Below are 27,640 nucleotides of genomic sequence, written 5' to 3'. Positions count from 1 at the left end.
CAGATGGAGCTAAGGAATGTGGAGACGGTAAATATATAGCTGTCTTCAAGAACTTTAGGTGCTGCATTATTTTTGATGCTCACCTGCTTGCTCAAAACACAGTGAGCCTTAATCTCACGGATTAAATCAAGAGGAAATTCTCCAGAAAACAAGTGATAAAGCTGGCCCATGTGAGAGAGGAGCCAAGCATACTATAGACTATACCAAGCCTACTATGTGCTATAGTATAATACATATACTGTAAATATATATGCGTATAATATACACATACGCACATATACACACATGATATGTGTGTATATGCATACATATTTTAACTCTTTCAAGACTTGAGCAGAACAGCTCAGATCAGATGCGCACCTAGCCCAGCAGCCTGTCTCTGGCTGCAGCAGTAGCATACACTTAGAAAAACAAGGATAAAACCAGTGTGAAGTATAAAACAGTTTCCACTGGTATCCCAGAATTCTACCTAAGGCTTACAGACTACCCGAGCAGCAGCTGGTATCTGCCTTTAAGCTCAATAGTCCATATGTCTGACAATTTCTTTTTGAGCTCATTTCTCCTGCTGCCGCTCAAGAAGGGCCACAGCAGTGACCTGCGGAGCTTGCCTTTGTGCTGTGTGTAAGCATCACCATTTGTCCGGACATCTCGAAATATCAGCTGACGTCCCCTCCTTTTTGGACTGTGAACACCAGGGAAAAACTGTTCCCTTTTCACTTTCTCTATGTTGCTTCCAATGTGCCTTGCCTTACCTCAGTGCACGTCATTTCTCCTCATGCCAAAAAAACACCCAAACTAACCCTAAAACATGGATTCTGCTTTTTGCTCTTTTCTAGGTTTACTCTGTCCTTCGGTATAGTTCTGCTGGTACTAGTGTAAACAGGACTGAATCAGAAGTCTGGACTCTTAAAGGGTGGAACTGGAAGGTCCACTGTGATTCCTCCTGCCCCAAACTCTTGATGCTGATAGTTTCTCCCAATATACTATCCCACATCTGGCTCAGGTCCCTCTCTCCCTTTTTTTTTTTTTCTTCCCCATAATGCTAAAAATATATATATCTATACTTCCCACAATGCTAAAGTCACTGACAGCTAAATAATAACAGCTTTCTGCTGGGTTTTTCCTCCAGATTTGTTCCTCCATGTCCATCACATTGCATTATTTCTGTGCAGCAATCAGACTTTCAGTTTTTGCTTTATTATACAAGTCCAATGCTGCAGAGTATTGCTTGTCACGGAGGTGGCATGGAGCTTACGTTCTTTTTAAATACTGGTAAAAAAGTCAGATTGTTTTCTTACAATGAATGTAGTGCTGGTAAAAAGGGCCAAGGAAGTAGCCTCTGCAACTTGGTATCTGCTGCCTGGGGCAGAGGGGTTGACCATACCTGTCCACAAGTATACGTGGTTCCTCTTGGTTCCCTGCCGCCAACCCAGAGTAAGTCCATTGGCTCTGCAAAGCCTCTGCATTAGCTGAGCAAGCAGGTGCTCATCGTGAAAGAGGCTCTTTTCACAAAGACACAAGCTTTCTTAGTTCCAGGTTTGGATTGGGTTTTTTTCGGTATTTTTTATTTAGTACTCTATAGGGAGAAATAATGTCCTGAGGTATGATTACAGTTCTTTACAGACTTACTGCAGGGCCTGGAAAAAGATGCATAAATACGCTGTGCCTCAATACTACTACTACTACTACTAAAAATAATAATAATAATAATAATAATAATAATAATAATAATAATAATAAAACAAACTTCATTTCCCTTGCCAGGATAATACAAAATCTGGACTATAACGGTTTCACAGGCCTTGCAAGAAGGCATGTAGAAAAATAAGAAAACATGTTCAGAAACGAGCTGCCTTATTACTTGTTTTGTAACCCCCTGCAGATTTGTGTGTATTTCAGTTTATTGAGGACCCAACATCAGTTCCCATCCTGTTCCCTAAAGTGAGCAGTAGATAGTTTTGGGGGGAATTACTTTTAATGATAAATAGTACCTTGTCCCACAAATGGTCTCACTTTGCTTCTGATGAATATTAACTCTGCAAAATTTTTCTACTGATTCTTGAGCTCATCTGGACAAGTCTACTGGAGGAATCAAATGCCATTTTCTTGGATTAAGGGGAGACAAAAATCAGGCCATGTGCAAACATAAAAAAAAAGTTGGTTTTTTTTGATAACACATCCCCTTAAACATTGTAATTGACAGGATCTGGTTAATTCTGTATTTTTGCTCTGGGCATTATTTCTCTATCACATGGGAGGCTCTCAGCAGTAAGGTAAATTTATTGAGCTTGAATCCACAGGTCCCTTGCCTTCAGTAGAAGTGCTTTGATTTACACTACTGCAGGACCTTTTCTAGCATGTCCTGTGTGGATTATGAAAACGTCACCTAACCATTGCTTTTAAACCCTCTCATACAACTGGAAAGTTTCTGAGCCAGGATGGACCTAGCCAGCAGCTTAGTTTTATAAGAGAATGGCACTTGTTCTCAGGACTTTTCTGGGAAAGGGCTGTAGGGAGGGTGAGGTGCACTTTTCCTGTTAACGTGTAGGTGGCGGGTGGCCTTGCTGGAAGTCACAGCCAGAGTTGGACACCACCCTTGTATTCCCCTTAAGGGCTTGTATCAATTCTCCCCACCTCAGGTGATGGATTGGAGACCTCCAAAGATGAGAGCTCAGTCACCACAGTCACCGCTTGTGGAAGAGGCAGTGCCATGCAGATGTCCTTGGAGCATCACATGGAGTTGACACTGGATTTCACTGTGGGCTGCTCCAAGAGTATTTTGCACATGTGGGCCCCTCTCCATCATTTGCAGGGAAGTACTTCTGGCTCCATGGGGAAATAAAGGCGGTTCTTCAGTAGGCCATTTCCAACTTGGATGGATCGACATTTCTGTTTCCATGGAGTATGGATCAGATTTATAGCTTTCTCAAAATGTTCCTGGTGATTTCTGAGGGGTAATTGTTTTCCTGTTACTTGCCTCTGCCTGTCTCTCCCATGTATGTGCAAAATATGCATATTTTCATTAAGGATTATTATTATTATTATTACTACTACTGCTACTACTATTATTATTAATTATTCACTCTCAATGGAAATTTTTAGGGATTGGAGCATCAAATCTTAAGAAATCTGATCTCTGTGCCCATCTAGCCACATGCAGGAATACCATCCTGTCCGGGCCCTTGAGGACGTGCCACTGTTAACACCACTTTATTCTGGGATTTATGTGAAAGACTCTTATACTGTGTAACTTAGGCAGCAGAAGAAGGCCAGACAAGATCCCAGCAAGGAAAGAAAGGCGACCAAATGCCCCATAAAAGGTTTTGATGAGGAAGAGGAGCTACTAGATAAAAACCAAAGTGACTTCTGAGAGGGATCTGGAGAAATGTTCTTTCTGCTCGCTCACCCAGAAGTTATGAGAAAACCCAGAAAGGCAAACCTTCTGAACTCATTATTTAGAGAGGAAGTCTCGGCTTTTAGCACGGGGAAAACAACTTTCTGTAAAACACATTTCTTTGTTCTCTTGTATCTCTTTTTTATTGAGCAACAGGTTACTTGCAATTATCATCATACTGTATGAAGAAAGCAGCATGAAGTTGCTACAAGAATTATTAATAACAGGGGAAAAAATTTTTTTCACTGACTTTATACCAAAGGGAGTGAAGAAAATTTATTTTAATACGAAGCTATGCAAATTGTAAACGGCTATTAATATCTACTTTCTGTAGACTAGGCTAAAGTCTGAGCTCCTTATTCTCTTCATATCTGATTTTGCCCCCTCAGATTCTTACTGAGGTTTCAGCTTTATGTGCTTATCATTATCTTGGTTTTAAAAAACAAGTGTAGCACATGTAGGTATACACTGGTAGCTGCAGAGCATGTAGATATTTGCAAGTTTCATGCTCTTCTCATGAGTGCTGGACTTTTGCATGTGTAAGCATGTGCAATAATAGAGCCGGGGGACTCAGGCAGCACAGGGGATGATCCCTGGAGTCGGGGCAGGCAGGGGATGGCTGCCTGCACCTTCCTTCACCTTCAACCAGATAAATAATTGCCATGCCGCAATGACTGCCTGTCAAAACCAGGACCAGAGGATGCTTATTGGAAAGTGCAGTCAAATTACCCATGCAGGCTTTGCTGCACAGCTGCTCTTGCCTCTCCTGCCCTGACCACCCTCTGTGCACAGCACCTGACTTACAGCACACACAAACGCGGGTGCCAGTGCCTCCTCACCTGACTCCTTCTCTGCCCCGTGTCTCTCTGTCTCCCTCATCTCCTCATTTTTGGCACTGAGTTGCCTGGAGCGCAGCCTTGCTGCAGCAGTGATGGGGCCACAGGACACTAGTACGCATGGTTATGCTGGGAGACCCCAGGGACGGTTCCCTCTTGCTACTGCAACCCAAGACAGCCTGGCAGGGCACTGCTGACAGCCCGGTGCACAGACAATGAATGCCATGGGAAATTCACAGGGAAACTGTTTTTCGCCCTGCAAAATTCCCAAGCAGGCCCGGACGCCCGACAGGACATGAGAGCCCTTCCACCCCTCTGTGCCAGCGCTGCAGCACTGGGTGTGACAGCCCCCTCCGCACCCCACCCCCCCGCCCCATGCCTTTTGTTCCTTTAATATACACCTTGACACCATATGAACACCAGAACTCCCTTTCACCATCTGTAGAGCCCCTGCAGGCTGTTTCTTGCCTAAACCCATTTTGGCCTCATTTTCACTCCTTTAGCAACAACGGCAAGACATGTGTTGCGTGGCCAGGAAAATCTATTAGAAACAATGCATGGATGTGTGTTTGATTTTCAGAGGACAGTGCTGAACTGGAGCATTTCACACCTCCTGGATGAAAAACTGTTGGGGTTTTTTAATTTTCTATTGCACTACAGGGCACAAGGCCAACTTGCTCCCCATCTTGCTCTGCTATGAACTCCGAAAGAAGTGAAGTCAGAAGATTGACCTTGGATTTATATCACTGATGGCAAGAACAACATCTGCCTGAAAGCGAGATTAAAAAACTTGCACTGTAGGGATAAACACGGTGCTCCTATAAAATTCTCAATAAACAATAAATTGGGTTGTAAAGCAGGTACTGAAACATCAGCAGGGCATCTTACGAAATCACAGCACTCACACCTTCACTTCTTTGTGTTATTCTGTATTTTTTTCTTACTGTAAATCATTGCCACTGAGTTTAATGGGGCTTACTTAAGGAATACTTACAATATTGTGTAATATAATTGCTATTTGTGATCTCACTTCATGCTTGAAAGCTTTCTTTACTGGAGGGGAAGTCTTACATTTTCCAAGTGACTCATTTGAAATGAAAACTGAAAAAAAAAACCCTGTTTGCAAAGAAAGTGAATAAAACCAGAAGGCATTTTTATATGACATGCGCTGTATCAGTTGGGCATTTTGAGTAGCTGTTTTAAGATTCAGCGCCACATTGCCCATGGAGACGGGGTCTGTCAATCACAGCTGGTCCAGAGTTGCTGGAGCAGCAATGTTTTCTGCCCTTGTTTTTCAAATAAACCCTTATATTGCACCTTTATGTAACCGGTGGCTTTTTTTCTCGTGAAAAATGCTGTCTCAGGTAAGTGCGGGGTGCAGCGGAGATGAGCATGGCAGAAGCTGTTGCTGTGCAAACCTTCCATGCCTTGGCACGGAGGACACCAGCCCAACACAGGGCATACAGGGCTGCACATTTTTCACCTGCTATAGTCTTTGTGCTGAGACCATCTGTGCTTGTGCCATCCGAGAGATGAATTTTGATAACTCATCTAAGACCACTGTAAGCAGCAGGCACCCAGGCTTTAATGAAGCTGGTGAAGCACTGCAGCACTGGCACCGTCACACAACTAAACCAGCATCGCTGGAGACCTGACACGAGAGGGGACAGCCACTTCTGCTGCTTCTGTCCACCATGTCACTAACCCCTAATCCCCCCTCCCCAGCAGACTAAATGCGGTACAGTTTATTCTGGGCACTAGTGTTTATAAATCAGGCAAAACCGAGAGGTTTCCCCTCCAGTGGCAGAGGAGCGAGAGAAGAGAAAGTTATACTGACTATTGGTCCACTTACATCATTGGGAATAGTAAGTTCATGGGAACTGGTTGGAGTAGTGGCATCCAGTCCTATTCAGGGGACAGAGGGAGAATGTTACGCCAGTTGTTTGCAAGAAGGGCAAGACACAACAAATGATATTTTAAAGAAGGAAAGATACAGAAAGAAGGGGGAAAAAAAAAGAAGAGAGTAGCAAAGAAAAACAGAGAACTGCTAGTGAAACAGAAAAGAAAGCAAGAGATGCAAAACTCAGAGGGCTGGACTAATTTTAAATTAGTCTTATTTTAATTAACCTTTAACCCACCAAAGCAACAAATGTCACATGAGATTTCACAAGGTCATAAAAAGCTTCTAGAAAATGAAGGGTTTCCCCTAAAAATAGTCTCTGAAGTTTTTTTAAACACATTATTTGAGCAATTAATGAAGAGCTGAAATTTGACCTGTCTGCCAGGAGTTCTAGAATACAGAAAATGAAAGTGGAAGTCAAATGAACAATTAGCAAAATACATAGATATGAAACAGAAAAATTAATATATTAAAATAAGGATGAGGAAATTAACCTAGGAAAATTTGGAAATTATATGGGGGATTAGTTGCTGAAGAAATGTTGGGAAAGGTAATATTTAAAGGGAAATGTACAAAATACTCTAAGCCGCATACATTTGTTTGTAAATTGGGTGGACAAAAGGAAAATGCTCAGGAAAAATGGAATTACTGCTCTAACTCACAGTAACATTGCAGAAATGTACATCTTGCAAATATAAACAGGAAAAAATTAAGGAGCAGCATGTTAATGACAACAATAAGGAAAATATAAAGCTAGGAAAGGCAATTTAGTATTACTCGTAGACATTTTATCAGATACATCATGAAGAAACAAAAGTGTGTTTTGGACATCATGCCTCTTTCTCTCCTTTTCTCTTTTTTTGGTGTTTATTATTATCTGTAAAGATGTGCCAAAAATAGTCATTTCCAACTAGAAAAGATGGAAAAGAAATGCACTTACAAAAAAGTTACTCACCTTTTACTTATGTTTACATTCAGAGTTGCATATGCTTATTTTACATTGAATATAAAGCAATCAAGTTGCTCACAGAATTTGATGTATGTGATAAAATGTTATTTGCCATAGAAAGCATGTACCAGTACTTTATTTGCCATAGAAAGCATGTACCAAACTTTACGAAGTTTTGAGATGCCAAGCATGTATGTAGTGAAGTACAGTAAAAATGAGTTATTGCAGGGTTAAAAGACTTCTCACTCTTGAATCAGGAATTTAACTTCAGCTTTAACAGGTATGGACCAAAATCACGGTTCCTAATTTAGCTAAATTTCCATTGCATTTTGTAGCTATATCTGCACATCTAGTAGGAAGAGAGGCACTTGTCCCAGCAGTGACAATCACAGATGTTCTTAAGACATTTAGGTCTGCAAGGAATTTGAGTTTCAGCGTGCCGTAATGTTTTTAAACAGTATTTCTGTGCCATGATAACATACTGTTTTCCTATGTTTGCTTCTTTCTGAACCACGTTATCAAACTGGCAATGTGACAAGATGCGCTCCCAAGTACTTCACTCGAGACCAACTGGTACATACTGTATGGTCCATAATAACTTTACAAGGACTGAACAAAAGAAATTCAGGGCTTTTAGCCAGTGGCACAAATGAAGCGGTTTTGATTAATAAATGTAACAAACAAAGCATGTTTTAGTAATGAAAGGAACGGTAACAGAGGTATGGGGGGGAAGAAGAGAGATTAATATATAAAAACAGAAGGATTGCTGGTCATTGACCACATTTATTATTAAAATGATGTAATGACCATGGGAAACAAAGCTGTTAAGAAGAAGGACATCCCCAGGGGGTCATGGGTACGTACCAGGGAAACCAGGGGTGGTCTGCCCAAGGGGAGTAAAGGGGGGATGCTGCATAGCCAACTGGTGAAGCTTGGTCAACTGCAGGGCAGGATGGGAAATTAGAACTAACCAATCAAATGGAATTATTCCAGAGCAGAGAAACCATCTTACATGTTCTAAAACTGGATTAATTAAAATTATATTGGAAAAAAAAAAAAGGTTTAATCGTTCATTCTAATCTACCGTAGAGAAAAACAAAAACCCTAAACTGGTTATAAATGACATCTCTACTGTTATTACATGTAATGGCTATTGTTAATATTTACTAATTACTGTAGAATTACATATTAAAAGAACTCAAATATATCACATGCAAAAAAGACCAAGATAACTGTCATTTGTTCCTGGGCCATTGTACTTTCTAGCAATTATTATGCAAGGCAAGAGATGCAGCTGAGCTAACTTGGCTACACAGTATGTTGTTCAGGAAAGGTGTCCTTAGGCCGTGTCTTTATTGTTAACTGTAGAAAGCAAATGTTGCCCGGAACAAATAAGAGGGAGAGGAAGAAAAAGGGAGTAATTTACATGTGCTGGACTCACGTCTGGATGAGGGATGGCATACTGCCCCTGAATCGTGAATGCCTGGAAACAACAAGCACAGTTGAGACACAGGTCAGTCAGGTGGGACAAGAAATGTTTCTGTTCTCATCAGAAAAGCTCCTCATGGCTCCTTGGGTAAATACTGAGAGAAGCTTAATTGTCTTGTGCTTCTTGATAATGCTTGGTATGGTATGGAAATGTCCGTCAGGCTGCCCATGCGCCTCTTGCAAGCAGGGGATGCCAAGTGCCGCTGCCTGAGCTCTGATGACCTGCCGGGAGCAGAGCTGGGGACACTGCGGGAGTTGAGGAGGATACATGCCAGCCGGCTCTGAGCCACCTCGTCTGGCTACCAGCAGCCACAGATGTTAAATGCCAGCAAACATGTACACCCCGCGGGGCTGGTGCCCCAGGCTGCCATGCCAGCAGGTACATGAGCACATGTGCTGGACGGCAGCCTGTCCTGCAGTGCCTGGGCACGGGCCCAGGATGCCAGTTTGGAGATAGGAGCATGATGGAGACCCCCGGCGTGGTGGTCTTATCTTCCACAAGAAGCCAAATAGCCTCCCTCCAAATCTAGCCTCTGCACCACCAGAGCAACGCAAGGGGTACAGTTTCTGGTATCTCTTCTAGCAGTACCGGGGGTAGGTGGGGGAGGCAAAAGAAGCACATGAGCGAGAAGGGATATGGTGGCGTGCCTGGCACCAGTGAGCACAGCCTGGCTCTGTTCAACTCTCTGTAATGGCCTACAAAAAAAACCTACAGAGAATTTATAATTTTCTATTATATTCTGTAGGGCTTTTCTGAAAGTAACGGCATGTCAGAAAAATATTAATGTGTTTGTGCTTAGGCAGGAAAGCAGAAGGACAAATTATAAAGTATAAATATTTGTAGTGCGAGAATTATAAACAGGAACAGGGCTGATTAGCTTAGTTTGCAAAATGCTTATTTGACAAAAGGCCTCTTAGAAAGTAATGAATCCTGCAAATGATAAAACAATTAATTTAATGGAGTTCAGATATTAAAACCTTTAATGCCTCAACTGCTTGATGCACATTTCTGCAGCAGAATTTCCCTTCTGGAGAAGAAACATTTCATTTACTTTTTAAATCAGTTACAAAGCAAGGCCACAGTCAGGCAAACATGCACAAGAGCAGTTTTCAGGCAGAAGTACGTGTGACCAGGCTCAATAGGATGCTCATGGGCAACCATACGCACGTGCATCTTGTGGGGGATGGCTATTGCTGACAGTTTGTAAATAACAAAAAAAGGTTCCAGACCACCAAACCAGGTGATCACTGCCATCAGTGGGTCTTAAGCAAGCACATAATCAATCAAGCAAACCGTGTGTTTCAGTGTTTTACTAAATGAGGACAACCTTAAGGAGATGTTACACTGCTTTGCTGAATGGGGGCTCTGTGTGTAGCCAGGCACAGGAGCAGCCTCAGAGGGGTTATAGCTGGAAACGGTGCTGAGCAGGGGCTTAGGTGAGCAAACTGGGTTTGGAAACCATGCTTTGGTCTCTGACTCTCGTGCTGGATCACGAGTGTCCTTTCTGATCTTGGCTTTACTTCAAACCCAGCTGAGGGAACATCTTAAGACATCGTGGACAAGATGGGTCTTAAATTTTCTTTCCCAGTAAAAAAAAAAAAAAAAGCTCCTTGGTTTTTAGGCTCCCAAAAAGTCATTCAATTGATTAGGTTGAGAAAAACTGTCTTTGACTGCTTTACCCCTTGGCAGAGGAACCGTGTCCTTCTGTGGCTGAAGCATAGCAAGCACAAGCCTTGTAGAGGCTACTGAGACATCTGTACTGTAACATTTCACTAAGGGCATGAGCTATGGGTCAGCTTTCATCAAAGTCAAGGGCAACTTTCCTACTGACATAAGTAACAGCAGGAATGATCTGGTCTACAAATCTTCCTCACTTTAAACCACAAAACTGATATAAGACATAAAGCAAAGCTGTACCCTGTGAGTACCCACCTAGACAGCAATGTAGCACAGTGAGTAGAAATGTCCAATTTGTTTCTACCAGGCAGGAATACTGTATTTTTTTTTTTTAACCACTGCATAGGCTAAATGTAGGTAAGGGGCAGAGCAGGGCAAGGCAATGTTCATCTTCCTTTCAGTTGTGAGATGCAATACGGTATCGAAGAAGCACAAGAGAATTAAAAGTAATACTTAAAGCAGACCCCCCCAACTTGTTAAGGAAAACAAGAAATTTGAGTTTGCTAGTGTTGCTTGATATGCAAGCATTAAACAACCCAAAACCTTTAAAGATGGCCATGCTGCAATTTAGAATGGAAAAATAATTTATGATAACATAGCCAAAAGGCTGGATGGAATTAACACTGCTGACTGAATTTTATTTTCAGTTTAATTTCTACTTATGAAACTTGGTTGAAGTGTCTTTCTATACTGACGTCCAAACACACCTTAAGCTTTTTCTTAAAAGGTCTGCTTAGTCAAGAACAGAAATTCAAAGCACACAGAAAGTGCCTGACACACTTTCTCACATCAACAAGGTTGCATTAGAAAAGTGAGAACGTTTTTTTAACTGATAAAACTGAAGATGACAAAGAGCTATTAGGCCTTAAAATAGGACACTTTCAATTATTTACACAAACTGCTCAGAGCACTCTAGCAAACAGTTTCAATACTTTTGAGTAATCTTATACAGAGACAGTCTGAAAGCGATGGCAATTACAATACTCGTAACATGGGCTGCCTCATATATACACACATATCTCTTAAAGGAAAGCACTGCAGTGTAAACTTATATATGTGTGGAGTAAATTATTCTGAACTTTCAGCCATAGACCAATTTCTGGAAAATTATTTTAAATTTCAATTCAGCTTTGGTCACTAAGGAAGCACGTTTCTTGTTTTAAGACAACTAAGGGTGGTAGGCTTACCAGGAACTGAAAGCTACTACATCCAGACTATGAAAATCTGCATATACATCCGACCATATTGTTTCAGAGTAGAAGGTAAAACTCTGAGACAAAAATTCAGAGAGAGGTCATTACAAGGGCCTGTCAGACACAACTGCTGTTTGATCATCTCTGAAAACTGACAAAACTGCTCACACTGCTAGTGGAGCTGCAAGTTAAGAGTGAAAAAAAAACCCAACCTCTACAATAAGCAGTTTTGTCCCACTCAGGGAGCACTTGATTTGGACACCTCTCAGTTTGGGCAAACTTTTCTTAATTACAGAAGTTAATTTTACATCTCGGTAAAATACCAGTCATCACAATTTTACATCAAGTTTGCAATGCAGTGTTCTTTCCCGCAAACTGTAAGCACACAGAGTAGACAAAGCACATCAATACTATACCAGGCAAAAAGAGTAAAAGTTGAAAACTAACAGGCGCTGGCTGAGGTTGGGCCAAGACGGTGTGGTTTCCAGCTGAAGCCAAAATGGTGTCTGCTCTTACCTGGCCACCTGCAAAAATGATAGGTGCAGAGGCAGGTTTGGGACGATAGGGGATGGTGGCACCTTTGGGTGGGGACTGCAGACAAAAACACAAAGCGATCAAAATGCAGAATGATGCACAGCTCACATTAAAAAAATCACTCCTTATCTTGGTCACCTCAGACAACAAGGCATGCAGGTGACCCAGCCCAGCCCAGCCTGCCCTCCACCCCATCAGCCCAAAAGCAGGGCAGAGGCCAGCTGTCCAGGCTTTCAGGGGAAGAGCCAAGGTCCTGGCTGCACAGCTGAAACAGGCAGCGCTGGCACTTGTGGCTTCTTTACCGCCATCATTGGATGAAGCTATGAAGCCTCATTAAGCATGTCAAGGCATTTCGGGAAACACAGACAAAATTTTGAGATTTGTTGATGCTTTGGAAGCGTCTGGCCTGTGGTCACACTTTAACACAAAGCACGTCTCCCGCTTATCAATCTTTCTACACTGCTACACATCGAGGTTTCTTGTTTTACCAACCCAATTAAGTCAGCTGTTCAATTGCAAATTACCAGCCTGATCCTGCCTTTCTTCTGACTCAGCTGTAAGGATGGAGACAAAATCCTCCTGGCTTCAGCAGGAGCCTAACTACGGCTTTCATAATGCATGACAAGGGAGTTTGTTTCCTGCAGCCCAAGGCAAGGACCCAAAGGGAAAACCCCTAACGGGGTGTGTGTGGGTGTGGGGTGGGTGTTAACTTTCTCCTTGTAAATAAAGGAGCAGCATGTGTCTGTAAAAAAGGCTTCAAGCTGTCTGTGCAACACCTGGCAGAATTGTGCTCTGATTTCAGTGCATTAACTACAACTAAAGAAGGTAATGACAATATCACCTCCATTAACTAATATCCTACAATTGGCTATTTTGTGTCAATGAAAGTGTTGGTTGCCAAATTAAATATATGCTGCAAATTAGAGCACATTCATTTTCTTAAATGAAGCAGCAAACCATAGTTACGCCAGTGTCATCTGGGTGCTGCTTGTGATTTGCCTAACGCTAAAATTAAGTATTTCTTATGTCAAAATTGGTTATTTGAAAAGTGGCTCTACCTGTGGGAAAATGGGACTTTCTCTCTCTAATTTTGGGAAGTGGCTTCTCTCATCTTCTTTAGCAAATAACTATTTATTCCACAAATGTCACTTGGACAACAGACTATGCTGTGTATTTACAAAGCTGATAACTACTGCCATCATGTACTCCATCTTTAACAAACTAAAATGATTTTTTAATATTATCTTTCTGTTCTCTTGCATTTTTATAAAGAAATTTCTTCTTTACAGTAGTCCAGCAAGAACTGAAGCAACAGTCACTTTTTGCCGGTAAAATACAGTGGATTTTTAGTTTTTATGCTTTTATTTGCACTAGGCTGTATGACATTTTGGTGCAAAGGCTGTATGCAACCTGGTGCACTGCATACTTCTGAACAGCCAACAGCCGTAGTGCTGTCTCAAACACTCTGCTGTTTCTCTCCTCTTTAAAGAATAACAGAACAGTAGGGTGTCAGAGATCATCATGAGACAGCCCTTGACTAGACTTAGGTAAAATACCAAACTAAAAAAAAAACCCACAGAAAATTTCCAGCAGAAAAAGTGATAAAAACAGATATGTTTCATGTTCCTTGTCAAAAATTATGGTTACTAGGTCAAAATATTTAATTTTGATTTGCCAAAATATTATTTTTTTTCAAACTTCTACTCAACTTAATCAGTTGAGAAATGTACTTGCACAAAATTATGGGCATTTTCAGGAAGGGTTAAAATGCACAGATTGTTATATAAATTAATTTTGTATCACTTCATCTAAGGGCTGAAAAACTGCTGTCAAAAGGAAACATTCTGGCCTTATGCAATGACCTGACCCTAAGGAATCAAAGTGTCCTGGTAAATCTAAATTACGCCAGGCAGAATTATTTCTGTTTAAAACAACACCTCGATCTTTTCTGTCCTGTTCTGCATCAGAATCAGAAGGGGCTGCAGCTCCATGCTGGATCTGGTTTGTTGTTTGACAGCATCGTGACAGCCCTAGTCTTTGATTGCTAAACCCTGCCGTGAGAGGCTCTCAGACGCGAGGAAGGGCACAGTCTAACAGAGTCCTCTTGAAATCCCTGGCATGGGGAGGGCAGGCAGCACCCCTGGGGGACCCAGGGCAATCGAAAATTAATAATGTGTTTGAGCATCTCCCGAGTGAGAGGTGATACGCCGAGTGCTCACTTACCTCCAGCATAACCACGCATATTTGTTTCACACACTGGATAATGGCGTCAGGAGTGCCTGATATAGTCACTGCGCGCTCCGTGGAGTTTGGCAACATGTCCCCTGCTACCTGCACCTGGGCTCCTGTGGACTTGAGCAGAGACCAAGCAAAGAGAGCGTCACCGTGGAGCAGACAATGGCACCTCTCAAAAGCCAGTGATTGACTGATGTGATTGATAGAGGTGATGCACCTCTAAACTTTTTGTCTTGTCTTTGCTTGATACGTGGTAGAGCATGTATGTAAATCCAGGCCCAGACAGGGTAACTGGGGTCTGGCAGGACATGGATTTGGCTGTTCAAGCCAATTTGCAAACACTCCCATCCTAGGAAGATTAACAGAAGCTGTTAATGAATCAAACTGTGACCTGAATTTCAGGACAAGTCTTTTAACCCTCTCAAAGACAGACAGTTGCAATGCTGACTAAAAACCAAAAAAGCTGAAATGAAGTACTTTTCAATAATAAAAAAAAAAAGAGAAAGGAAAAAAATACTGAAAACTGAAGAACATCTGCTAATGGAACATGTTGCAGATAAATGGCTCTTTAATCTACTGACGGCTGACTCGTGTCTCTGGATGAAATTTTGGGCTGCCTTATGCTCTGGAATATCTCAGGATGGTACAGAAGCACTTCTAAATTGTAATTAGTGTTGATTAAATATATGCACATCATCAACTTTTAGCTCATTAATGAACCCAAGGAGGTAAATGAGCAAGTTTTGTGGGTTTTTTTTGGTTGTGTTTTTTTTTTTTTTTTAATTTGATCTTGGCACTAGTGTATCTTAGCTAACTGAAAAAAACCCATACCCAAAGAAAGAACAAAATACATGAGGTCAAAACAGTCCCTAGCATTATTTCACAAACATCCTGGAAGACCTGCTCAATCAACAGAGAAAAAACCCAGGCATTTCACATTGAGTTATCATTTTCACTTATTACAAACAAAATATATTCCTGACTGTTATTGCAATGCAATAGTCTGGGCTTTTTTTTTTTAAAAAAAGTATTTCAGTAACCATTGACTTTGTGTCAGTCAGCAAGGAGTTAATTTGTTTTCTTGCTAGTTACATACAAAGTGTTATTCTTCTTTCCAAAGACTGATTAAATTACTGATTGCATCTTCTGTTCAGTAGTGCTGTTTAAGGCCAGAATATCAATTCCTTGCTCTATAATAGGCTTTGGAATTTTGCCATCATTTGATCAATCAGTCATGCTTTGCTTTGGTTTTTTTTGTAATCTTATCTTGAAAACAGTACTGCAACCCTACATGTTGTTCCTGAGCATATGACTGAACACAAAAGACCATCCCTTGTGCAATTGACACTCAGTGTGTTGTGTGATGATGAAGTTAGACCGTATCTCGAGATGGATGCTCCTTTTTTTTTCTTTTGATCATATTTGCTGTTTAATGTACAGTTCTGGGTATCTGTACATCTAGAACAAAATACTCTGCCAAATAATGCAGTCATTTATGCATTTGCTTCCAGTGCCAATCTTGTTTATTTTTTGACTTTGCTCATATGCCAGCAACAAAAAAATCAAGTAATGTTTTGTACATTACCCTTATGCTTAAGAAAGTGTGCAGTGTGACTTCTTGCTTATCAGCCTTATCAAAACACCTGTTTGGCCAAACACTATCCTTTTACTTCTTTGTACTAGATTAATAGGTGATGCTTATGAAACTGCTCACCAGAACAATCACTTCAGTGATTTAATGTATGCAGACCAACAGATCCATCTCACCTTTAAAAACCTATGTCCTAAAGCCACTCACTCCGTGCTTTAGATGAGGTTACCAATATTTAAAATGAAATCCAAAGTATTAGCAGCTGTAAAACCTAGAGCTCACCAGCACACGCTTCACACTCATGCCTGCTCCTATTTTAACACAACTAAGAAATCAGCTGGGTTCCCGCTGCCTGACAGTTCTCCTGGACACCTAACAGATCTGGAGGACCATGAGAAATCACGTCTCGTGGCTGAGGTTGCCTCCGAATGTGTGCTCTGACAGTAGCTATGCCTTCTCCAGTGGCAACACTTTAGCCTGGCTTCCCCTGCTGCCTGCCAGGGTGAGTGTGCAGCTGCTTGGCAGGCTTTCTGGCTGACCCAGACACCAACTGCTGCAAACACCAACAGTTCATTGGCTGTCCAGCCTCTGAGACAGAAATGTGCCCTGCATCAGGCAAACTGAGCACCTTCCTTCCACCCAGCAATGCACTTCAACACACAAGTATCTTCTCCCACCTATATAAAGTTCTCTGACAAAGCTTTTTTGGGATTAAAGATAAAAAAAGAGAAGGTTCCCCTATGACCCTAGCATCTGCACAGAAATATTGTTTTCTTCCCCTTAGCATCAACAAGTGACTCCTTTCTGCCACATATCAAAAGCTGGTTGGACAATAAGGACTGCTGACAGGCACAGCTCCCAGACTCTGATAAAAAAATAAAGTAACAGCATTCCAAGAAAAAAAGAATCCAATTTGTAATTGCCTTTTATTTGTAGGTCTCAGTAAGCACAGAGACCCCTTCAAATGGCAGGGCTCTGAAATGTTCTGCGAGTTTACAGCAGACAACCTATATGTTTTCATGAACACAGTTTACAAAGCAAGAGGCACGTGGAGGAGCAACATGTTGTTTGCTTGGCAACAAAACCTCTGAAACAGCTTTTGGCAGCTGTTGGCTATTGGAAGCAGCATGCGCTGCTATTACGTCCCTGTATGCAAAGGAGAGAAAAGACCCTTTCAGTAGTGGCCAAATCCTGAAAGGTGAAGATAAGCTTTGAGAGGGAACTTTGTTAAAAAAAAATCCTGGGACAATAAAATTTGAATCCCAATGAAATAATTTGGAAGAACTTGAAAATCAACTGGAGTCACACCCCTAACTGTCCTCTATGCTCACCTTTCCTTCCAAGGCTACCATAAACTAACATTTCATAGCAAATACTGGACATACTATTTTGATCAAAGCATTTTCCACTCCTTCCTGACATTTGATCAAATTTTCTTTGACAGAAAAATATCTGGTAAAATTTTTTACATTTGAAATGACACTTGAAAGCTCAATAAAGCCTACTGTCTTGGATTTACATTTTAGATAAAAAAGGGAAGTTTCAGTTTGGTAGAGCCTGTCAAAAGCTTTTGTTTTGACAGTCAAATATAAAAATGGATCAGCATATTATTTTGATATTCAACACCTCATTCTATGTTGGAATAAAAACAAATTTAGGAGTACTGTCACTTTCTCCAGAACAAAAATCCATTTTTCTGAAATGTCCTATTCAGATTTTCTCCACATAACCATGTAGGTACCTAATTTTCTTGCCTGACTGATTAGAAACGCTGGATCCTGGGCTTGGCATGTGCTATGTTGTTGCAGTCATACATGGAAGAATTAAAACTGGCACCACATGATAATTTTTTGCATTTTTTGGTTAGATGAAAAAGTGGCTGCTAGCACAGCACATTGAATGAACACCTTCAGATACAGTCTGGATTAAAAAAAAATATGTTTGGAATACACGAAATCAGGTCACCTGTGGCACAGTGAGATTAGGGAGAAACAGGAAAGGAGCATGAAAATCAAATACCTATACAAAGTAGATCAAGTGTTTGACCTACTAACCTGGACTCCCCAGTGCTACTTGGGCCTTTCCCTGGCTGCAAGGGTGGTAACTGCTATGGGAATGGCTGCAGCACTCCGGCCTGGGATCACCTGAGTATTGCTGGGGAGGGGGCTGCGCCCAAAGAGAAACCTGAAGAGCCATTTTCTGTCATTAAACTGTTGTTTGCTAAATTGTGCATCAAAGACCAACACATTGTAAAGCTCTTTCTTTATTTCACACATGGTCTTCAGCTTTGAGGAAAATACAAGGGTGCAGCTGTGCTGGAGCCCTGCTCCCCCCAGGGCAAGGCTTTTCACTCAGCACATGCTCATGTTCATGCAATGAGCAAAGTGCAGTGGATGGTGCTGGCAAGGCATGCTGTGGTAGAGCTGAGCTAGCCTGTGTCCCCAGCAGACATCCCAAGACTTACCTCCCTGATTTCTTTGATTTTGGAACCTCCTTTTCCTATAAGGGATCCACACTGACTTGCCGGGACGACGAGCCGCAGTGTTACAGGTGGTTTGCTTGTCACCGTGCTGTTTGTCATTGAAGCGTTTATGTCCTGCAATCACAACGTCAGTGAGAGTTAGCAGAGGATTTGTCATTCCTGGTAAGCACTGAAGGTCTCAGAGCAAACGCCCAGGCTGTTCGTGGAGACCTGGGGAGCATGCAACCAGTCGTAGTTTGTTTCTGTTGCAGGAAAGCTGCTGGCTCTGCCGGTGGTGCACCATAAACATGAGCCGCACAAGCGGCTTGTGCCAGAGGAACCCTTTTGCTGTCTGGCATTGCAGGTCTATGCTGCAGGACCAGAGGACAGTCTCTAAGGCAAGACTTGGAGGAGGAGGTGGTATCTCAGATTAGATCAGCTGAAGCAGATGGAAAAGGCAGAGGCTTTTGAGTTCACAGGCCACCAAATCCTGATTTGGATTCTTTTCCACCATCTCAATGAGAAACATTTCCACCATACATGTCTTTACATTTCATGCAATGTCTTGTCAGATTTGATACAGAGAAAAACGGTTAAGAAGGGAATGACAAAAGATTCTATAAATAATCTAAAGCAAAGAAAATCAGATTATTTTGATAAATAGTTTGCTGCACCCCAGGTTTAAGTCCTCTTTTGTAGCAGATCCATAAGTATTTGTAGTGCTACATAATTTCTAATATTTTTTCCCCATCACAGCTATGTATAACCAGAGTACAAAGAGCTCAGCAGAACAGCAATTACCTGTATCCAGATAACGTAACCTATATCCATGTATCTCATTATCCAACGAGACTACACCATATGGTCTCATGAGCATTTCAATATACTACTTGTTGCAAGGTGTACATTGTTTTAAATGTATTTTGTTTGTTCAAAATCTTCTAGGCAAGAGAAAACAATCTCTCTAAAGTCTTCATCATGAAGGAAAAGATAAAGTATATCCTCCCACTGATCGATGGGATGCTGTTGAGAGCACTTAGAATCACAAAAAAAGCCACGAGCTGCATGGCACTTGTCCAACAACTTATGAGAATCTCAGTGTGGTTTGCTAACACTAGCTGTGTGCTGAAAAGACCATCTCATCCATCAGTGAGGTGCCATGGCACAGATATTACACCCTTCACAGAAACGCTATCCGAAAGATTAGGACAGAAAACATGCATTTCATATTCATCCAACTCATTTATGATGCAACAAGAGTTCCAGCAGACAGAACTGATAGCATTCCCTACATTCTTGCATATGAAGACTACCACTTGTTAAAAAAAAGAAAGAAAGAAAAAAAAAATAAAAGCAGCCTGTACTGCGTGATCGGGCCCCCAAAATAAAAAATAAAAAATATATAAAAAGAAAAAGTACTTCAAAGAACTCTGCACACCTCATTGAACCAGTGTGGAAGCTCAGTGACACCAGCACTGATTCCTATAGCACCTCCACATTTGTGACGGCAGCATTCTGTCCAATAAATGGCTTGGTGTGACCTTGCTCAGCTTAAAAGGAAGAAAAAAGTCTTGAACAGAATGAGGTATTGCTGCATGCCACAAGACAGCTATCAAATCATTCCTCTGCCAGCCAGTAACGCACATTTTGTTTAGTGCCCATGTCAGTGAGGGATTGCAATCCAAAATAAAGCAAGCACGATAACAGAATTTTGCAGCACCCGAGTATCTGAAATAAATCCCAAGTCATGCTGATTTTTCAGCTGAAAGATGCCAGCTCACTACATCACGTTTGTGTCAGGTGGAGGCACAGGATCATCCAGATGCAGGTAAACAACCCTCTTCAGCTACACAGCACCACCCTGATGATGTCTCCCATTTCCATATGTGGCCTGGCCTCAAAGCCTTCACTGCACTTACTGTCTTCAAAAGCACTTCACAAAAATTGAAAGCTGCTATTCTCTTTGTTTTTCTCCTCGTCATTTAAAAAGAGTGAAACCTAAACATGCAGGCTTAGCAGTATGGAGTGCATAAAGGAATCAGTCCACCTTAAAAACATAACAAAAGAGAAATGAGCAGAAAAAAATCCCCTCCAAAGCTGCAGGTTCCCAGGTAGGGCTGGCTGGAGACTTTCGTCTTTCAAACTGGGAGATTCCTATTTCTTTAACCTTCAACTTTCTGTGGCACTGCATCCATTTCCTCAGGGCTCTGGCAGGCACGGGAGCCAGACCTTGCCTGGCTTTCTGCCTGCTTGCCTGGGCTGCTCCTCAGCCAGGACAGGCTGACTGGGAGCCTGGAAGTGGTGTGGGAGAGCCAGCTCCCACTGTTGGAGCCCTGCGGCATCCCCAGCTCTTGGCATCCCAGAGTCACAGTGTCTAAGGCTTCCCAAGGCAAGCAAGCCCGGCAGCTCAGGAAAGCTCTACCAAACTGCTGATGAAAAAATCAAAATTCTTCTTTACTGGTTTTTAAATGAAATGTTGAACCTTCCAATTTTCACAGCAAGTATGAGTCTGTGCGGTGGGTCCTTACTTGTTAATGACCACCACAGGATTTACCAAGAGTTAATGTCTGTCAAAAAGAGATCTCAATTGCTTTTATCACCTTCCTTTTCTCTCCTCCTTCTTCCTAGAGCTGAGAAAATTCTTCACAAATGTTTGCAGATGAACAAGGATTCTGCCAAACTTTTTTTCATTTGTTTGGAGAAGGTCTGACCACTGAGCCCTGCCTGCTGGTTATTCCAGCGCTTAACTACCGTGTGCTTCCCGTGGATTATGCAGAACTACACCCAAAGCTAGAGCTGCCCCACTCACCGGTGAACGTACAGCTGCATTTCTTGGTTCTCAGCCTCCAGTCTGGAAGTCACTGCTCTAAAATGTCCTCTCCTGCAATGTCAGTGGTCTGCCTGGGTTGGTGCCATTTTTAAATAACACTTTTTCCTTTGCAGTGAATTTTAGTTGTTTATGTAATTACCTGCCTAGCCTGTAAATTCATCATCAGGCTGCTAGAAAATCAACTTTTATCAGGAAGGTTGTCAAAGCAGAGTGATATAAGGCTGCAGAGCAACCACACAGAGAATACTCTTCCAGATTTTTCCTTTTTTCTACCTATCTGACACATTTTGAGTTTTTTTCCAACATTAGAAAAACATTCCAGGGCTCCCGTGTCTTCCTAGATCTGTTTATCCCCAGCTATACAGCTGTAGGGTTGAAATTAAGGATTCAAGGGCTTCATGTCGAATTGCTTCACGTGGGCATGCACAGCAAATACCAAAAAAATCTCTCAAAGTAGCAGTCTCACACATGCATCTTTTTTGTTCTGTTTGAAGGTAGCTGGGCCAGGCACCGTCTGCTCTGGGATTTTCAATTTTTTAAATGACTGAAGAAATCTCCAACAAAAACACATGCATGAAAAATCACATTTGGCAGCTAGCTCATTTGTATTTTCTGAAACAGTACTTTATTTTGCCACCAAAGTGTTACAGTTACCTTATTTTATTGACAGGAATAACTATAGGAAACCTAACTGATTATGAGAGGCATATTTCTTTGCCATTGTTCTTTTAAATATATCAGAAGCCAGTTTTATGAAAACTAAATACAGATATTTCAGAATATATAACCTCAGTACTTGATCTGCAGGGAGCACCAATAACTCTTTGCTAATACCCACACGAAGGGTCCGGACTAGCCACTAAAATCTACATGGGTAAATACGCCTAAAATCCAGTCAGATGGCAGCATTTCAGGTTTCTTTGCCTGTTACTAGCTACAGCACTTTCAAAGACTATGTCGTGTTGGGTGGTGGAGTGGGGCTCTGATGATGTACAGCCTTCCATGTTTTTATGAGCAGCGCAGTGTTATTTCCACTGGGTACTTGTTTTGGTGGGAACTGGCAGGGATTCTCTCCGTTAATGATTCCCTCAGCATTTTTCAGGATAAGGCCCTAAGCAGAATGCTTTCTGGGTAGAGAGCAGAGAGACTGCTCTCTCCAGGTTTCCATGGACTGAAGGGTATGGTACCATACGTGACGTTGCCTCTTAGGCCACAAGAAACAGAGACTGGTACAAGATAAGTAAGAGATAAGGCTGAGAAAGAGATGACCAGGTGCTTTTAAAATTGGGCTGGACAGAATGTGGTTCTGCAGGATTTAGCCTCAAAATCATTATCTCATTAATATTGGTAAGGAAAAAATAAAAAAGCATTCTCACAAAATGTACCACGCCACAACATTAAGGTACTTTATCAACATATTGAAAGATTGGAATATCTGGGAGGATATTCCAATATCCTCCTGGGAAAACAGGAAGATCTGAAAATCCATGAAGGATTGGAGAAATATAAATGGGATTAACATCTGCAGTATAAAAAAAAAGGGTCATTTGTCTAGGGGCTGCCAGGAATGTCTGTCCAAACCAAAGAGGCTCTCACTGAGAACACCTGAGCAGGAGCTAGGGACACCTGCCAGGCACAGCACAGCTGTGTGCAAAACACTACACTAGTAGGAGGTGAGGCATTTCCAGCAATGGTAGGGATTTGTTAGCCTGATAACACCCCTCTAGTTCAACCACTGATGGAGAGAGACAGCCCCTTTCTCCTGCTTCAGGTGATTCAGTCTACCTGTCTGAAGGCTCTCCCTTTAGGAGAAGCTGAATCACCTTCTCTGTGTTGGTGGTCAATTTGCCTCTGTCTCTCCAGAGATAACACAAGAGATGTCTGGATTAGAAGTGTGATTTTCAAAAGTAGAGAGAGTTAAATCCTGTCCTGAGTGACCAAGGTTCATGTTCTGTAGTGTCCTGAATTATCCGTGAGGTTTCCCATTGAAGTGCTGACCATATCTAATAGTAGTTGGTCCATGAAACTTGGGGAGATCCCAGTGCTTTAGGAACATATCTGCACAGAACGCTTATTCTACAGTAAATCGAGCTCTTGCCTCACTTACTCTTAGTGTTTTTATTTTAATTAATTTTAAAAGCCAAGCTTTAAATATGATAATTGGTAATCATATAGTTTGTTTTCAAAATAAAAATTTTCTAGTTAAATAAGTTATATATTCATTTTGACATACATAAAATTTACAACAATACCAAATGGAATCATAGAAAAACAAAGCTAAAAGTTAGGCAATTACTTGTTTCAAATCAAACCCACTTTGGGACCAGAAATTTTCCAAGACATTTTTCCTACCATTAGTGCACATTACTAAAAGCAATTGCTTTTCCCCGAAGCCTCCAAAAAGCAAAAGAAATGATCAAACAGCTTGTAAATTGACCCATTATTTTTCTTCAGTGTTACTGCCAAAAGCATTTATAAAAATACAAGCACTTTCACTGCTATTAAATAGAACATTAAACAAATCATATTTAACATTAAAGCAAACATGAGAAAATTCAAACAGTGTTTTTATTTCAACTTGAAGAAAGAAAAAAACGTATTTTATTCGCTTACCTCTTCAAATTTTAGTGCAATCATAGAAAAAGCTTTAAAAATTGCATCTGTTGGGCCTGTTATTGTCACAATTCTCTCTGGACATGAGCCTTCTGAAATATTGATTCGAGCACCACTCTGTCAAAAAAGAACACATATTTTACAAATTTATATCTCCCAGGGAGCAAACTAAGTAGGATTAGGTATATAGTTTGGGAAGGAGTATCTTGAGGCATCTAATTCCCTCCCCAACAATCGCACCCCCAACATCATATAATTTCAGTATAAACTGATCACACTCCAAAAATCCATCAAACTGCGGGAAGCTGGATTCTGTCTGAATAAATACTTATACAGCCACCTTCGCAGTATGCAAACAGCATCTCTGTAATTCAAAGCTGCAAATAATTGCATAATCAGGTCTTCTCCCTTCCCTCTTGCAGGGTTAACTGTAAGTAGGACCAGAGCTGCAAAATTTCAGACAATGTTGTTGTCTCCAGGGAGCCCTGACATCTCCTAGGAAAGAGGCACCTCTCTGGTTTGGATACCCAAAGGCGGTGCTCGATCTGTCTAGCTGGGGCATTGCGTTGCACTGTGGAGAAGCTTCCTTATAGACGTGTCTCATGTGAAGGCAGTCAATTAATATGCACTGAACAACCCTTTAAAGGGGTAGCGGTAGGACAAGCAGCAGTAACGGTGTTATCTCCTTAAGGCAGGGAGCCCGCTGGAAGGAGTTAGAAAACTGTAAGACTTGGAGACAAGCCAGGCTGGCTCTCAGGGATACTTAGACCCCTTCATGCCACTACGGCAGCATGAAGAAAACACTTCAACTAGATGTAAATATATTTAAGAGGATCTTAGTGCAGATAATGATCAAATCCAGTTCAGGTAAGACCCACCCTACACTTTCCCTGAGGTTTCAAGCATGGAAATGTGTCAGGGCAGCCTAACAAGCCACTGAAGCCTCAACTCACTCACAAGCACTGACCTTCTTGAGGATCTGGGCTTGTAGAAAATGTGAGATAATCAGGGTTAATTTGGCCCTTTGCCTTCAGGGTTACCATGAACCAACCCATGTGTTGTGTGCCTGAGCCCTTATTCATGTGCATACTGCTGCTCAACAGTGAGATACCGTATTTCCCCAGTACAGAGCAAGACAGAGTTGCATTTCATTCCATAAAGATGGCATGCAACTGCCCACATCTGTCAGGGAAGTAAAAATAAAGTTGCATTTTGCTTTTAAAGAAGTACTGAAGAAGGCAGTCATTTAAAGGAGGACCAAGTTATCATGTGGAGACACAGCCTCTTAGTTCTGTGTTGATATAAAGATGCATATCATTTCTTTATTTTAAAAAAACAACCAAACAACTAAAGCCTCTTGTGGCCACATGTACATGACAGTAGGTTTTCAGGACTACAAGAAGAACATTTGTTGCGTATCTTGAAAAACTAATCAGGGCTCATAACTCTTCTCTAAGATGTTTAACTCAGAAGTCAGGAGCATTCTACAATGATGGTTTCCCTTTTGTGCATGCAGTTTATCTCCAAAGATATCTCCCCATAGTCATACTTAATAATTAAACTAAAAAGTGTTTAATCAACTGGCAGGATTACCTAGTATATTGGAAACATTTTTTTTTCTTGTATTCTTTTTAAAGTCTTAGCAAATGTACTTATGTGTGAAAACATGGGTGAAAGCTCTTAACAAAAAAGGTGCTCTGAACTCAGTCAGCCTGACAATGAACTCCCTATTGTGTATATTTAAAGGTGGATCTCAGCAATTTTCTTTACTACAAATACTTTGAGATTTCTCTGCCACAGACCTTCTATCAGCGTATAAAACAACAAAGCAGCTGACATAGTGATGTTCTGCAGATTTACCAGAACCAAACTGATCTTTCTTGAGCCATCCTCTATACAGTCTGCACTCCTAAAGTTATAAAGAGTAGGATTTGTCTTTTGACTTATGCTTTTAGCACTGGCTTCAAAGAAGGAAAATTACATGGTAAGATGTGCTGCCTTGCTGGACAAGTGTGCGTCTGCCTTGCCTGAACACAATCCTCTGAAGACAGTGCCGCTTGCTCTGCAGCAGGGAAAGAAGCCTGTGGACACTGGGGAAACTGAGGTTTACGCACTACCCTGCTTTAGTTAGCTATTTTGTGTTTGCAGCCTTTTCAAAGGATGTGAATAGCAGGCGTGCAGGTCTACCCTGACCACATCCTACCCACAGCAGCAAAATGATGAAAAGTTAAGGTTTTGCCAAGACATAGCAGAGGGATACTTTGCGTTATCAAGCCTGGCTCCAGCTCTGCTAGAGCTTGTGTCTGCCCTCAAACTTTACGTAGCATCATTCTAATACTTGGTTTCAGATTTTGGAAACACTGTCAGAGGCCAAGCCACATGCAGGACAGATGTTGGTATGCTAAATAAAGATACAGTGGTTTTAATGCAAAGAATCATGCTGGCTAAGCTGTTCCTGAGATAAGACAGCAGCGGGCCGATTGCCACGGGAATGGAAGACTCCAGACTGCTGTGGCGATAAGGAAGTTACATTAACAACAATGTTTAATTCAGGCCAGCACGCTTATATACAATTTGCAAAGAATGGTGATGTTAAATTAACTGCCCGCTTGATGGCAGTGTCGGTTTGCACACGCTGAATTTCCCCGTTCTCTGAACTGGAAAGAAAAGCAAGTGAAGAAGACATCAAGGCTTGTCTTACCTCCTCCCTCATCTTCTTAACTGTCTCACCTTTCTGTTAAAGAAACAGAAAAAAAGTTAGCCTGGGCCGATGAAGTCAACTGATACACAATATTTTGACATGAAAATAGAGAAAGTAATTTCCTGACCTTTCCGATAATGCTTCCAACCTCCTGAAACAGAAAAAAAGAGACAGTGAATGATATGATTCGCTACAGAAAATAATTTGCTCTGCTCCTAAGCTATTTCACTATCACTTATTTCAAACCTGCAGTGTGAAGCAGAGCCCTCTTCCATTGCTGCTGTATATAAATATACTGTGTTAGATACAGAGAGGCAGACTAAAAATGTGGCTTTGCAGCTTACTGATCATGCAAGAAAACTACCTTTAACAGAAACTGATTTTGTGGTTACAGATCAATCCTGCTACTATAAACACAGATAAACCCCGTATCAGGCAACGAAAAGTTCAAAAATAATAGAACTGCACAACCTACTAGAGAAAATGGGATATAATACAAGCCCCAAAATAATTGCTGATCTCTCTGAGGGAAGGCATTTACCCTCTTTACACCATGTAATAGCTAGAGCTGAATTTGCATGCTACCGAGTGTTATTGTGTAAACACCTGGTGGCCTGTCTTAATCTCCCTATTAAGCACTTACAGAACAATAACTGCTAATCACTTTTTAGGGATTTGGGAATTGCTATTTAGTTTCTACAATCTTCCATGAAGGGACAGAAAACACTTCGAAATGTGACTGTGAACATACAATAGGGGAACAATACAGCAGTTCTGGCAACATCCCAAGGGTTAAAAGCTTGGTGAATAAAATGAACAGGTAGCAAAAATGAAGATAACTCTAAAATGAATAATCTGAACGCATTACAGAAATCATCCAGGTGTGACATCAGACTGGAAATCATCTGATGGAGAGGAGACCAGCTAAAGGAAAAAAAGAAAAAACTTTCCTCTCCTATACTCGGATCATGAAGTCTACTTCAATGGTTAAAGACTGTCTCACGTGGCTGATCTGTCCCACACATATGATGTACAGTCCACTCCCTCCACTTCCTCCCATCTATATACTTAAGTCTGACCCGTCCTGAAAAAGTCCAAAGAATAAGATTTAGGAAATTGTCCTGCATTTCTCTATCCAGTGAGAGACCCATGATAAAGTGGTACTAACTTCACTCTGCAGTAGAGAACTACCTGCAGTGACCTTGAGAAAGCTATTTTTCACCAGTTATTTACAAGC

General features: G+C 41.4%; 1 protein-coding gene across 11 annotated transcripts in view; it reads right to left on the bottom strand.

Annotated features, from left to right (window-relative positions):
- Positions 1-27,640, bottom strand: part of LOC121084635 (poly(rC)-binding protein 3-like) — a 62,422-nt gene that overhangs the window by 22,957 nt on the left and 11,825 nt on the right. For 6 of the 11 annotated variants that reach the window (XM_040586349.1, XM_040586351.1, XM_040586354.1 and 3 more), the window contains exons 2-10: positions 26,531-26,554; positions 26,404-26,436; positions 23,703-23,819; positions 18,263-18,394; positions 14,196-14,324; positions 11,886-12,029; positions 8,506-8,562; positions 7,944-8,019; positions 6,083-6,135 (exon numbers count right to left, since the gene is read on the bottom strand). In XM_040586349.1, the coding sequence (XP_040442283.1) occupies positions 6,083-6,135; positions 7,944-8,019; positions 8,506-8,562; positions 11,886-12,029; positions 14,196-14,324; positions 18,263-18,394; positions 23,703-23,819; positions 26,404-26,436; positions 26,531-26,554 (765 nt within the window). The remainder of the gene's footprint in view (positions 1-6,082; positions 6,136-7,943; positions 8,020-8,505; positions 8,563-11,885; positions 12,030-14,195; positions 14,325-18,262; positions 18,395-23,702; positions 23,820-26,403; positions 26,437-26,530; positions 26,555-27,640) is intronic. The other 5 variants (XM_040586350.1, XM_040586353.1, XM_040586357.1 and 2 more) reach the window with 3 other exon arrangements.

This window comes from Falco naumanni, chromosome 3 (genome assembly GCF_017639655.2).
Source record: "Falco naumanni isolate bFalNau1 chromosome 3, bFalNau1.pat, whole genome shotgun sequence".
NCBI lineage: Eukaryota > Metazoa > Chordata > Aves > Falconiformes > Falconidae > Falco > Falco naumanni.
The sequence above is the reverse complement of the archived record's forward strand: the minus strand, read 5'-3'. Positions and strand labels throughout refer to the sequence as shown.